This window comes from Anarhichas minor, unplaced genomic scaffold (genome assembly GCF_050575085.1).
Source record: "Anarhichas minor isolate MPS153535 unplaced genomic scaffold, ASM5057508v1 ptg000062l, whole genome shotgun sequence".
Lineage (NCBI taxonomy): Eukaryota > Metazoa > Chordata > Actinopteri > Perciformes > Anarhichadidae > Anarhichas > Anarhichas minor.
In genome coordinates, this window is record NW_027466508.1 from 5,305,862 (window position 1) to 5,318,651 (window position 12,790).

A 12,790-nucleotide genomic window follows, 5' to 3' on the forward strand; every position below is an offset into this window, starting at 1 on the left:
CCACAGGAGAGCCAAAGAGCTCGACCGTCCTGACCTACTGACATGAACAGCTATAAGTGTCTCTGATTGCCAGACTTCCAGGAGAGACGGTCAGCGACGCTACAAAGTGTGGTTAGGCCAGACCCACGTACGACTATACGCGTCTCCTCGGGTACTTCTCAAGTCTCTTAATTGCATCCCCGGCCGTTTCCCTCACTTGCGTCCTTTCCTTGCGTCTTAGTCCCTGCCACCAGGGATGCATGGAGGAAACCATACGAGGAGAGAGGAAACGAGGAAATATGTTTTAAGAGACATGAGACGTCCTTTCCTCAGTTGCGTCACGTGAAGCGACGTCTGTTACTGATGACGGAGGATCAGCTGATCACAGCTGGATCAGCTGTCAGTCGGCTTTAACAGCTGGAGAGAATTTTGATAAGTTTGTGTTAACACATTTTTTATGCATTCCTCTCTGACAAACCGTCTTTGGTGTAAAATAAATAAATAAATAAAAAAGACAGAAATTCAAAGAAAGATGTTATAATCAGTCAACATTTACTGCCAAACTTAACACAATCAAAAACAAAAGATAAATTAGAATTGTACAACACAGTAATGAACATTAACACACGAGCATCAGTTTAACGTGAGAACCTCTGATGAGCACAAACCTGATTCCCGACAGAGACCTTTGACCTCAGACGTTTAAACCTGTTCCATAGTTTTGGGTTCATGCTAATCTTTCACCACAGTTAGGTTAATGCAAAGATAAAAACACATTTGTTTTTAGCATGTTAATAACATAGCAAATCCTGTTCCAACAGCAGTCGCATTTATAAAACAATGGATACCTTTCCAAAATGACTGACGCTGCAAACTCTGTTTTACTGATTTTATGAATACATTCATATTTTGTATTACGTCTCTGTGCCTGCTGCTGGAAATGACACGTGAAATAGATGCACGTTGCCCCTCGCCCCCCTTGTACTAGAAAGACTAATACCTCGAATATGACTCCACAATCAACGGGATGTCTGTTGCAATAAACCTCTGTGTGAAAAATGACAGATTTCATCAAAAATCAAACAGTGCGTGTTCTTACAAAGTGCCCTTTTGTTAGTAGTGACTTCAGGTCTAATACTTTAAGTTTACTCCTCACACATGGTAGTTATTATGTAGATCTCCCAGAACACAGAGAATTACTTTCCTCCCTGTTGGTTGGATTCAGGAACATCACGTAGGTTTTGAGTCTTGCACTTGAAACTTGTCCGTCATCCGTCCCGCCGGACATCTTCATCGTGGTTCTTTCTTCGTACCGCCGACGAAGCGCAGAGCTCACCGTCCGTCCCCGAGATGCACACAAACTACGAGCCGTTACCTGCCGCCTTTCTGGAAACCGCTCGGCAGCTCCCGAGCGAACGTGTGCAGGGCAGAGGAAACGACGTCATCCCTGGAGGTCGAAGGTCCGGAGGCAGCGACTGGAGCAGCAGTAGGCCACGAAACTCACCGTCGTCCTTCAAAAAGGAAAAAATTAATCAGTGAGAAAGATGACGGCTCATAACTCATAGAGAAAAATAAAGAGGGAGGTTTCTACATGTGGCGGTCAGTGTTCTGCCGTGGCTCTGTAGGCAACCTCAAAGGGAACGCGGGGTGCGCTTGTTCTGACCTGCGGTGCACGCCTGCCAGTGCCGTGTCACGGAGGGGGAAGAGTTTGGGGTAGATGATGGTGAACATGGTTTGACTGCAGCGGTGGCAGTGTCCCAGGGGGAACTGCAGCAGGTCCAGCAGGCTCTTGGGGAGGGTGATGGGAGGCAGCAAGCTGAGGTCTAAAAATAAAAAAGAAGCAGTCAGAACTAAGTTATTTTATGTAACTTGATGGAGTGGAATCTCCAGTGAGAGGTGTTTTCATTTTGCTTGTTTGGTGCATTTATTGTTGTTCAACTTTCTTTTTTTTCTCAGTTGACTTTATGTTTATACAGTTCCAAGCTTTGAAGTGGAGTCACAGCTTTCACAATAGCAGATTTTCACGATTATTGTGGCCGAAATCATTTAAAAACAAAAACAAAAACAAACTAAAATCATCCACAAGGCCGAACATCTGCCATCAATTCAATGTCAACTGCAACAAAATCACTTGTGGGGGGAACATGAGTTCTTATCTTATGTGCTTCATTAACATTATATTTGCTATAATATCCCGGTTACCACCAATACCGGTACATCTCAACACCCCTGCTGCCTACTGTCAGAGGCTGACAGCTGCTCAGTATAAACAAATAACCAACAGTGCCAATAAGCTAAAGCTAAGTGTCGGTTAGAGTCTATTCTGTCAGTGAGGCCCAGCTGGCCACATTCATACATCTATACGGTGTTCAGCGCTCCTCACCTGTCGGGCGCTGGTGGTAGATGCGGTGCAGGGCTCTCATGGCGATCTCCTCCAGGGGGACCACGCTGTCCGCCTCTGAGCCCACCACCTTCACCTCGGCCGGGAGCCCGACCAGAGCCCGACTCAGCGCCTCGCCCGGCGCCTCCCCCGGGTCGCCCGCCAACCCGTGCGCTGACACGCCACACCTGCACGGGAGCGACACGCTGATTTTGTTTTGTTTTTGTAATCTCACATGCAACATTGTGTAGCAAAATTTCTTCTATGGTGTTTCCATCAGATCTTTACTTATGTAAAATTGGATTCCACTATCTAAACAATGTAGAGCTAAAGTAACTCAAACTGGCTAAATAAGTTGAAGTGATCCAAGTCAAATGAACGGCGCACAACCTCGCAAATCAAACTTTGATAAGCTGTGTTACCCGCTGCAGCCGATGACCTTGTTATACAAGTAGGAGGGAAGGCCTTTTAGGTCCACGTTGTTGTCCACGAACACAAACTGCAGCTCTCGTGATCGGCCCAGATCTGTGAGACACACACACACACACACACACGCAGATATTAACATTACCTCGCTCACAGTATCTACATCGCTAAGGCCACACACAGATGAGGGGGGGGGGGGGGCATTACTGACCGAGCGGGAGAAAGGTCAGCCGGTTAGCGGCCATGGAGAGCTGGTTGAGGCGGTGCAGCCAGCAGAGCTGCCGGGGAACGTGGCCCAGCAGGTTGTGGTCGGCTGTCAGGTTCTGCAGCGAAGCGCAGCGGTGCAGCCGGTCCGGGAGAGAAATCAGCTGGTTCATGGACACCTCCAGGGTCTCCAGGTCCTGCAGATCGCCGATCTCTGAAGGTGGGACACGAGCAACAGTCTTTACCGGTTAGATGTCGGCCATTTAAAAAAAAAGAAATACCCGAGACCTTTTCATCATCGGACTGAGCTTTAAATGCAGTGAAACGTGACAAAAAAAATTATTGGCAAACGGTCACCAATGTTTCTGAATTATTCACAAAATGTACTGAGGTTGAAAACTTTAAATCATAGCACGCCATTAAAACATCAAGTTGAACAACACTTTTTGTTAATCCTCCAGAATCAAATGAAATGAAAACATAATCATCTGGACACACATTTGCATTAAAGACACAAGCTCCATCTTGTTGATGAGGACAGTGACGCTGCTATCCGGTTCAGTTTGGTTGAGAAGCTCTATTGCCCCCTGCTGGCAAATTAAATACTTACAACTCCACTCAGACGGCTGTTCTCACAAGAAAAAAAAACTAAAAACTTGACAATCACCAACAAATATAACAATAATATAACTTAGTGGGAAATGTTACAAGTAAAATGTCTCGACTTGTCTTGAATACCGTGAATGAAGTATAAATGTGTTGCCATTTAGAGACTCGTATGTGGGTGTCACAAAAACAAACGTGTAATACATATCTATAAACATATATTTGATATACAATTAAGATGTACAGTATATCCGTGTAGATCTTTTTCTTGACTTTACCGTATGATTGATCTGATGTTTTGTCAGTTTTAATACAGCAGTCCTAAAAAAAACAACTTCTTCAATTTCAACGGTGTTTTTCATAATCGCACTTGAAGACCATGAGGAGGAAATGACAGACTGACAGCTGCTGTGTTTCACCTGGAGGAAGGCATCTCAGATGATTATTGGAGAGTCTCAGGTGCCGTAGAGACCTCAGTCGGCCAATCTCTGGACAGAGGAACTGGAGGGCGTTGTTGCTCAGGTCCAATGACTGCAGTCTGGCCAGGTTTCCAATAGCTGGGGATCAAAACCACAGTTTTGGTTAAGACAAAACTTAACCAGCACATTTTACATCAGTATTAAGAAATGAATGTGTGTTGTGCTTGATTTCAACAGCCTGAGCATCTCATCTTTATCATTACTGTTGGTTTGTTTGCTCGTTTAGTTTCTCTCAATCTTTTTCTTAAACTTTGAGAGATTTTAATATTGTTGAATTACTTTAAATCTGTGTTTTAGTGTTCAGATGTCTTTGGCCATAAAGACTTCACCAAAGCCAGGAAGTCAAATGCTGTTGAGTGAAAGCTAAGTGACAAAGGGATCAGAGGACTTACCTTCAGGAATAATGACGATGTTGTTTGAGTGCAAATACCTTAAAGGAAAAAAAAAAAAGTTACAATTTGAATAGACCAAACTATTTGATCTCAGGTAATGTGTGGGAGGCCTTTTATTTTCATGTCAATGTAGTTCTGGAGTTAACTTTTGGCCATGATTCTAAGTATAATAGTCCGTCAGCGTTACAATTTAGGAATGCATCAGACAGCCTCATTCTGCGCAAATTACAAAGATTACAACACATGTCGTGAGTTCACAGTTCACCAGCCACCTGTCCTGTTACATCAGCCAGTATTATGTCATGGAACGTTTAGTTTCAGGCAACTCTGTTCTGTCAAATAACAACTGTTAAAGAAAACACAGCATTGCTGGATACTCACAGTTCAATTAGATTTGGGAGCTTCTGAGCAAGATTGTCAGGCTGATGAGAGAGAGAAACAGAACATTAACTTGTGTAATTGCCCCGCTGAACTAACGCAGCTTCTAAAACATTTGCAAAGCGGTCTCGAGTCATGCAAAGTCAGCATGTGCTGCACAGGAATACCAGCGTCGTGAGCGAGTTCCTCTTCATGTACAGTCTCTCCAGAAACTGCAGGCCTTCATCCTTCAGCAGCTCTACAGGGAAATGATTCAGGTTTCTGTAGTTCAGGAACAGGTTTTTGTGGCGCTCCTGCTTGGCCACGAAAATAGCTTCATGGAGTTCAGCTGCCATTTCTGATGAAACCTCTCCTCCCCTCGGCGGAGGAGACTTGGCAGTGCCTCCTTTCTCTATGGCATCACTGTTTCCTGAACGAAGAGCAGATGAACAGCGGCGTCAGGACACAGCAGCGTTTGGGGCTTTGACCGTTGCAGCTGAGAACAAAAACCAGGATAATACAGCATGCAACAGGATTATTAAAAGCAAAACGTTTTCGTACCCAGTGACTTGTATGCCTCTGCGCCATGCGTAACTCTAGTAAATAGTGCGCAGGCACACATACAGCGGAGGGATATTAGTGTCGAGCAGAGCCAAAAATGAACCCATATTTCTGATTGCGTGTATTCTGTAAAAACGGTGTCGCTGTATGAGGCCAAAAAACAACACAATTCAGCCTGTAGCTAGCGGTGTGCTAATGCAGGCTAGCTTTCAATGAGCCCGTCTGTGTTTATATCCGTCGTTCCATTAGCATGCTAGCTAAGCAGCTGCTATTAGCACATTCTTGTAGGTAACAAAACGCCGCACAGAGAGCAGTTATTTACCTTAATTGTGCGGGAGCATTTTATCCTACTTTATTTTCCACATATGCACGTGACACCGCCCGAATGTATGTTTGTAAGCTGACGCTAAGCAAGGGGCTGTTGAGCAGCAACAACAGTGCTCCGTCGGGTCGTAAACAACGTGAGGCGTCACGCTCGTCTTCTTCTTCTTCTTCTTCTTCTTCTCTTTCTAAATTCACTGCAGACCGCCTCGCTGCTGCCGCCTGCTGTTTCATCGTTAAACTGCAACATCAATGACATACACCCCTCACGAAGAGGTGTAAAGTAAGTACATTTACTCAAGTATTGAAGTGCTAGAGGTAACATTTTGTGGTACTTTATGCTTGAGCTACATTACATTAGAAGGAAACAATTTGACTTTTCCCCACTACATTGACTTGACAGTTCTAGTTGCAGGTTCCATTGCAAAAATGAATTATGTGGTCATTTTTTATATAATAGGTAGTTTTGTTAAAGATCAAAACACCCAACAGTAATTAAAGCAGTAAAAATGACCTCAACCATTGAAATGCTGCTTACATGTTAATGCATCGGTAATCATACTCTAATAACATAACACTAAAAAAGAGCATAAAGAGTACTTTTTTTGTATACATAGTAATTGTTTTCTTATGCTGCAGAGTAGTAACTTGTAACTGCAGACATTGTATAAAGGGCATTTATGTTTTTGGATATCACAGTATCTCTTCAGTAGCCAGGACCAGTCGTCCACCCTCACACACTACGTACACCCCCAATTAAAGGGGCCCCAAACATCTAGATTGATTATGTTTAATATGAAAAATATTTAATTATGTTACTAATATAACTCATTATATACTAAAATATAACTGAAAAAAAGGCCTTCAGAGGAAAACATTAAAGTTATACGTGCTGGTTTAGTTGCAATTCAGATTTGACTCACAAAATAAAACAGGTGAGATATGATGCATTAATATTCCCCTAACTGTCCGGCATCATAGAACTGAACCCTTCCCTTCAGGCAGAAAGGCTTGATATGGCGGCGGGAGCACAAACAATACACACGTCCCAACAAAGACCAGCAGTGAAACAGTTTGCATACATTTTTATTAATCTTAAATCTCGTGTAGAAAAAAAGAAGAAAAAAAGAATCAAGAGAAACAGACAATCTCCCTCCCTTCAGCCAATCATTTCCCCCCCAGTACTCAGAAAATATAGACAGGAAAATAAAAAATAAAAAAATCTTATAACAGCATGTACAAAAGAAATCCAAAAATGAAACTTCAATCTGAACAGATCATTTCAATAGAAACACGCAGGAGCTGGAAGGCTATGAATAACTTACGCACATCAAAATCTTGGTAACAAATTGGCCATCAATGTAACAAAAAAAGAAGGGGGGGGGGGGGGGGGGAGGAGGGTGCAGAACTAATTTATTTGATTTGCTCCAGTGGTACAAGTGAGGCAAAACATCAGACCACAAACACTGAAATACCCATCCTCACCTCACATCAGCACCGACCGGCCCGCTGCGGAAGCAACGCACGAAACATCTTTAACTCCACTCATTAGTCATGAGAAACAAACAGCTTCCGATTGTACATTTTAAAACAAAACAAAAGAAGAAGCCCTGTGATGCGGGTTGTTGTGTTGAAAGATAACCGGTGTAAACTGTCCCCAACTAGACACACAGATCCCACAAGAAGTCCACGTATTCGGAGTGGAGAGGAAACTGTCACACTGACCACATGGAGGAAGCGCGGTGGACTTGCAGTCCTGTGTGTATACGCGCGCCTCCCATTTCTTTCCTAATGCGTCAGAAAAGATACAGCAGAATGTTTGTTCAGACACGAGATCCAGCCAGAAGATAAATAGTCTTCGGTTAGTAACTCGCTCACTGCTTGGAGACCGCACCGTCCCTTCTAACGAGCAGAGTGGATTGGCATGTGTGTCCGTTCACAGCTGACACGCTGTGGCGCTCCCAGTTTGTGCCTCTCGTGCATTAATAACCATCACATCAGAGTCCAGCAGCACTTCACCCTGTGACTAAAGGGTGTTCCAGAATGAAATACCCTCAGAACAGCAGCAAGTGCTATTAAATGACCAAGCAGTTGTTGTTTTTAAAGGGTTCACTCTGTATTCATTTTTAGAAAAAAAAAAAAAAAAGATGCACGTGACGTGTGGCACAAACTGGGCTCAGTGCTCAGGTTGTGGTTTGAGTTTTAACCGTATTAACAGCACTCAGTACAGTCGTCATTACAGACAACGGAGATGACACGTTCTGTTTTTCTGTACATGTAAATAGATTGAAAAAAGAAAAAAGTGAGGTAGATGGATGGTTGAAGGAATAAACAAAATCGTCCCCCGAAATAGCAAAACAAAACAAAAAAATATCTAAATATTAAGAGGAAAAAAAACGAGGGGAATTTGTACAGTGATTTACATTTAACAAAAATAACATAAATAACATCTGGGCTGGGAATCCAAACAGTTTGAGGTTATTCTGTGTGGTCCTCTCTGATCGTACTTCTTCAGTCAACCTTTCTAACGCTCAGATGTAGAACCAGTGCGAACCTTTGCTGGATCTAGATTTAGAATTGTAATAAAAGAGAACATGTTCATGTTAGTGAGCATTTGTTGCTTTTACGAGTCGTCCTCGGTTGTGAAATCTTATTCCTTCTTAAATCTGAAAAAATAAAATTAAAAAAAAGATAATCCCACGTATTTCTCAAACCCTTTTAACTTGGTCTACGAACACGTGTTAACAATGTGAAAAAGGAAGAAGATAAATAGTGTGGATAACTCCAGAAGCAAACAGGAAACCACCCTTGATTAGAGAGAGGTTGATTAGCAGGAAGTGAAACTGAAAATAAGAGTTTAAGGCTACATTGAAGTGATTCTATTTTGCAATCATTTGTACTTTGAACTCTGTTTTTACAAAGCACAAAGACATGGAGGCCTGAAACTGACAAAATGTGGTAAACATCATTAAACATTACTGTATATAACAATAAATAATATTGTTAGTTAAATAATCAAAATGGAGTGAAAACAAAAATCAAGCTTTAGGTTTTGTTTCCGTTTCCCCCCCAATGAGTTCTTCTATTTATCTAAAATCTTTTGTCTTTATAAACCAACTGATTGGAGGTCAAATGAAAAAAAGCATAAAGCACATCCATCCTAATTAACTAACAGTATTATTTATCAGTGTATTCAGTTGTTTTGTCAGTGTTGGGGCTCCGTACAGTTAATGCAGGGACCCTTCTGGTTTCACACCAAACGCTGCTCTTGACTAGTGATCAAGGAAAATGAAATAACAGAGTGACGGGGACATAGAATCAGGTTCTCACACACACACACACACACACACACACACACACACACACACACACACACACACACACACACACACACACACACACACACACACACACACACACACACACACACACACACACACACACACACACACACACACACACACACACACACGATGTCTCTGTGTATGACAGCACAAAAATACAAAAAGGAAAGTAGAAAAGGATTTTACTTTTCTTCTTGACCTGAGATTTAGTTGGGACTCAGAAGTGATGCCCGACCTCTGACCTCTGGATCATTGGTTACCATCGCTGTCCTCCCGACGGACGGGAGGGGGAAGTCTCCGGTGTTTCAGAGCACAAGGCAGACTGTCGTACCGTTACGTAGACGCGAGACACGAAACCAGCTCGGATACACTTCCACACAATTACAAGCATTTAAAAAAACAACAACAAAAAAAAGGGACTGTGGTGGAAACGTTCGTAGAGCCAACCTCAAGGAGGTTTTTTTTTCTCTTTTTATATTTATATAGATTTGAACTATTTAACAACCACAAGAGAAATAAGGAATAGCAGCTTTTTTTCTTTTTGTACATGACAAATGTCACCAACCGTAGAAAAGTTAGAAAAGTGACACAAACAACTGGTGCGTACATAAATGCTCTGCCCATGTAGAGATGCCGTCAATATCGGAGACTAATGACAAAGTCTAAAAAAAACTGTTCGTGTGCAACGGCAAGAACTCCTCTGAACTCGGAGCAAACCCCCGATAGAGAGACTGTATAGACCTGGAGTTCAGATTTGACTTTTGTACTCCCCCCCTCTTCTTTATTGATTGAATTTGGCGATTATTAACCGTGACTGAACGGCACTTTGTGAGAGGACTCAATTTCAGATCAACTTTTTGCAGCCACAACGTCAAATTGATTGAAGAGTCGAGTAGCTGTAGCAACAGCCAATGAGGAGTAGTGTCAGACTGTAGAGGGAAGTTAATATCGTTGAAGAATAACGTGGTAGCAGATCAAAGTGCTTTTTTGTTTTTAATCCGGAGAGTTACGGGGAAAAAGTTGAGAATTTGACAAAAAAAAGAAGAACAATTTTGGCAACAAATTTGGCAGATTGGACCTTTCTCCCCTTCTGCTGACCCCGGTATTACGCCGACGCCCAGCCCGCAGAGCAACGAGACTACTGAACGCCGACCTCCCTCAAGTGCTTCTCCATTAGATATGCTTAACATTTCGACCATAATGCCCGCTCAAAAGCGACCACAACGCCGGTGGTTTATACAGGCCCACACAGCCTGTTTTTCCCAGCTGAAAATACATGTAAAAAACCCAAAACAATCCATAAAATAGGTTCAATCGGAAAGAGAGCGGGAAAGATCTCCCCTCAAATTATGTTTCTTTTTTTGTTGGTCTTTCCCCACTCAGCAACAACGGCAGTGTCGCGTCTGACTGCCAGCTGGTAGAAACCAAAACTAGAAGAATATGAAAAAGATGTGTGGAGGTACAGCAGAACATGCACGTATAGTGACAGTTTTCTCCACCTTCCTGCGAGTCTTTGCTCCTCACTGAGTAGTCATGCCAAGCTGGTGGTCATGGTTTTGCTGCATGTGATAAAAAGAAAGAAAAAGAAAAAAGAACAGAAGAGATATCCCACCCGCTGAGACATCAGGGTTCTGGCAGGGGTTGCAGACCGGCGGGTGTCCCAGACCGGCGGGTGTCCCTGTCCAATCAGCAGGCAGAGGACTGCGGGAGTGGCATGGCGCGTTGGTTTTTGCGTCCCCCGTTCATGTGGGCGTACGGCGGCAGTTCCGCCCCCGCCGCGAGGCCCGCCCCCGACAGCCCGTTGGCCGCCGGCTGGCCGGAGGGCTGCTTGTCCATGGCGGCGCTCGACGTGCAGGGAGAGGGGGGGGGGCTGGGGGCTAACGACGGGGCCGGCGGAGCCTCTGAGCTCGGGGAGGGCGGGGTCTGTTGGGGGACTGGGGTTTGCTGGGTGGAAGACGCGGGTTCCAGAGGAATGGTGTCCACGTTGTCCATCTTGTCCACGTGGTGCTGAGAGGCCTCGGCCGGCTTGTTGTCGGCGCTGTAGAAGAAACTTCCCTCTCGGAAAGACGGGTCCAGCTCGTCTTTGAGGCTGCTGATGATCTCCACGAAGGCTGGACGCATCTTGGGATTGTACTGCCAACACATTCGCATCAGCTCGAACCTACAAACACACACACACACACACACACACACACACACACACACACACACACACACACACACACACACACACACACACACACACACACACACACACACACACACACACACACACACACACACACACACACACACACACACACACACACACACACACACAGGTTAGCCCAGTCTTTCTACGACAAAGCTCACAGTAGGGGCATTTAAAGGGCCAGTGTGTAGCATTTCGGGGGATCTATTAGCAGAAATAGAATATAATATTCATAACTAGCTTAGAATGAGCCCTTCATATGTACACGGGGAGCGGGTCCTCCCATGTTTCTGCAGTAGGTAAGGTTAGCCTCTGCAGCTCATGTTAGCGCAGTCTTGGGAAGGGAGGAGTTACTGTCCCTTTAAACCAAATGCTGTTTGTACCCGTCTCCTGTGACTATTCATCCATCATGACAAGTTTGACTTTCAGTTTTTGTGCTGAGCTAAGCTAACCGGCGTTTGGCTATGGTTGCATCGCACAAACATGAGAGTTTGTAGAAAACTATTGCTTTAAGGCTGAATGAATTGATTACAATGAATACTGTCTAATACACTATTAGAGTTGAGACGACTGAGCAAGCTACGAATTACACCATACGACACTTAAAAATATTGTACAATATCACACTGTAATTATCATGAATGTTTTTGTGTCAATATGTTTAAGAATAAGTTCATGAAGATATTGTGTTGAGATGGTTGTCGTTAGAGAACTCGCTCATCAGTAGAAATCTGCTTTCGTCACCGTCATTATTCTCCCAGCACACCCTGTGCCTTCACATTTGTTCCCCTCATGACTCCGCCATCTGACGCTTCCTCAGTGTTTTGTTGCGGTCGGTGGCCAAATTTGTCTGACACGCTCTTTTGATGTGGATTTATACTTGGGCTGTTCCACATTAGGAACAAACACATCACGGGGAGCACACAGTTGGCCGTTAATGTAATCGACGCTGCGGCGTGAAAATCCCTGCGTCTTCTCCGTTTGTGCGAATAAAAAAAAAAAAAAGGTCGTCGCTTGTGGTTTAGACAGCAGAGCGAAGGGAAAACGCTGCAGACGGGGAGACATCGGCTCGTGGAGGGAAATGCGTGCAGATTGTGTGTGCGTCTTACAGCATGTCGGGGCAGTTCTGTGGTTTCTCCAGCAGCCCTCCCTCCATGACGAAGCGGAGCACCTGCTCATTGGATAGACCCTGGTAGGGCTGTTCTGCCAGGGTGGCGATTTCCCACAGTACAACCCCGAATGACCTGCACAGAGGGAGGGAGGGAGAGAGGGAGGGGGTTACATCAGTGCCTCTTCCATAATCACTACAATACTTTGGAAGGAGTAAACACAGAAAATGAAGCCACCATGTGTTGTTTGTTTTTCTGTTTGTGCGCGCCTGCTCACCAGACATCAGAGGTGGTGGTGAAGACCCCGTCCTTCAGAGACTCGGGGGACATCCAGCGGACAGGGAGCAAACCCTTACCACCTTTGCGGTAGTAATCTGTCTCGTAGATGTCTCTAGTCATGCCAAAGTCTGCGCACGCACGCACGCACGCGCGCGCACACAC

The 12,790-nt window shown here is 44.3% G+C and overlaps 2 protein-coding genes across 2 annotated transcripts in view; both read right to left on the reverse strand.

Annotated features, from left to right (window-relative positions):
* Positions 1 to 510: 510 nt before the first annotated feature.
* Positions 511 to 6,074, reverse strand: lrrc28 (leucine rich repeat containing 28). Its single transcript, XM_076077816.1, has 10 exons — positions 5,707 to 6,074; positions 5,012 to 5,253; positions 4,848 to 4,888; positions 4,467 to 4,504; positions 4,015 to 4,152; positions 2,997 to 3,203; positions 2,782 to 2,884; positions 2,363 to 2,547; positions 1,643 to 1,802; positions 511 to 1,490 (listed from the first exon to the last, which is right to left on the reverse strand). Exons 2-10 carry the CDS (start codon positions 5,177 to 5,179, stop codon positions 1,421 to 1,423), a joined length of 1,110 nt encoding a protein of 369 aa, XP_075933931.1. The 5' UTR covers positions 5,180 to 5,253; positions 5,707 to 6,074; the 3' UTR covers positions 511 to 1,420.
* Positions 6,075 to 6,773: 699 nt separating this feature from the next.
* igf1rb (insulin-like growth factor 1b receptor) overlaps positions 6,774 to 12,790 on the reverse strand; it is a 41,973-nt gene continuing 35,956 nt past the window's right edge. The window contains 3 exon segments of the mRNA XM_076077815.1: positions 6,774 to 11,210; positions 12,350 to 12,484; positions 12,627 to 12,756. Of these exon segments, the coding sequence (XP_075933930.1) occupies positions 10,736 to 11,210; positions 12,350 to 12,484; positions 12,627 to 12,756 (740 nt within the window). The 3' untranslated portion in view covers positions 6,774 to 10,735.

Bases quoted from the DNA above. Each gene is read 5' to 3' on its own strand.
- lrrc28 (XM_076077816.1), bottom strand. From the start codon at position 5,179: ATGGCAGCTGAACTCCATGAAGCTATTTTCGTGGCCAAGCAGGAGCGC. The intron at 3,204-4,014 runs GTGAAACACAGC...TCCCACCTTCAG, and splicing joins TCTGAGATGCCTTCCTCCAG to AGATCGGCGATCTGCAGGAC. The intron at 1,491-1,642 runs GTCAGAACAAGC...TCCTTTTTGAAG, and splicing joins CTGGCAGGCGTGCACCGCAG to GACGACGGTGAGTTTCGTGG.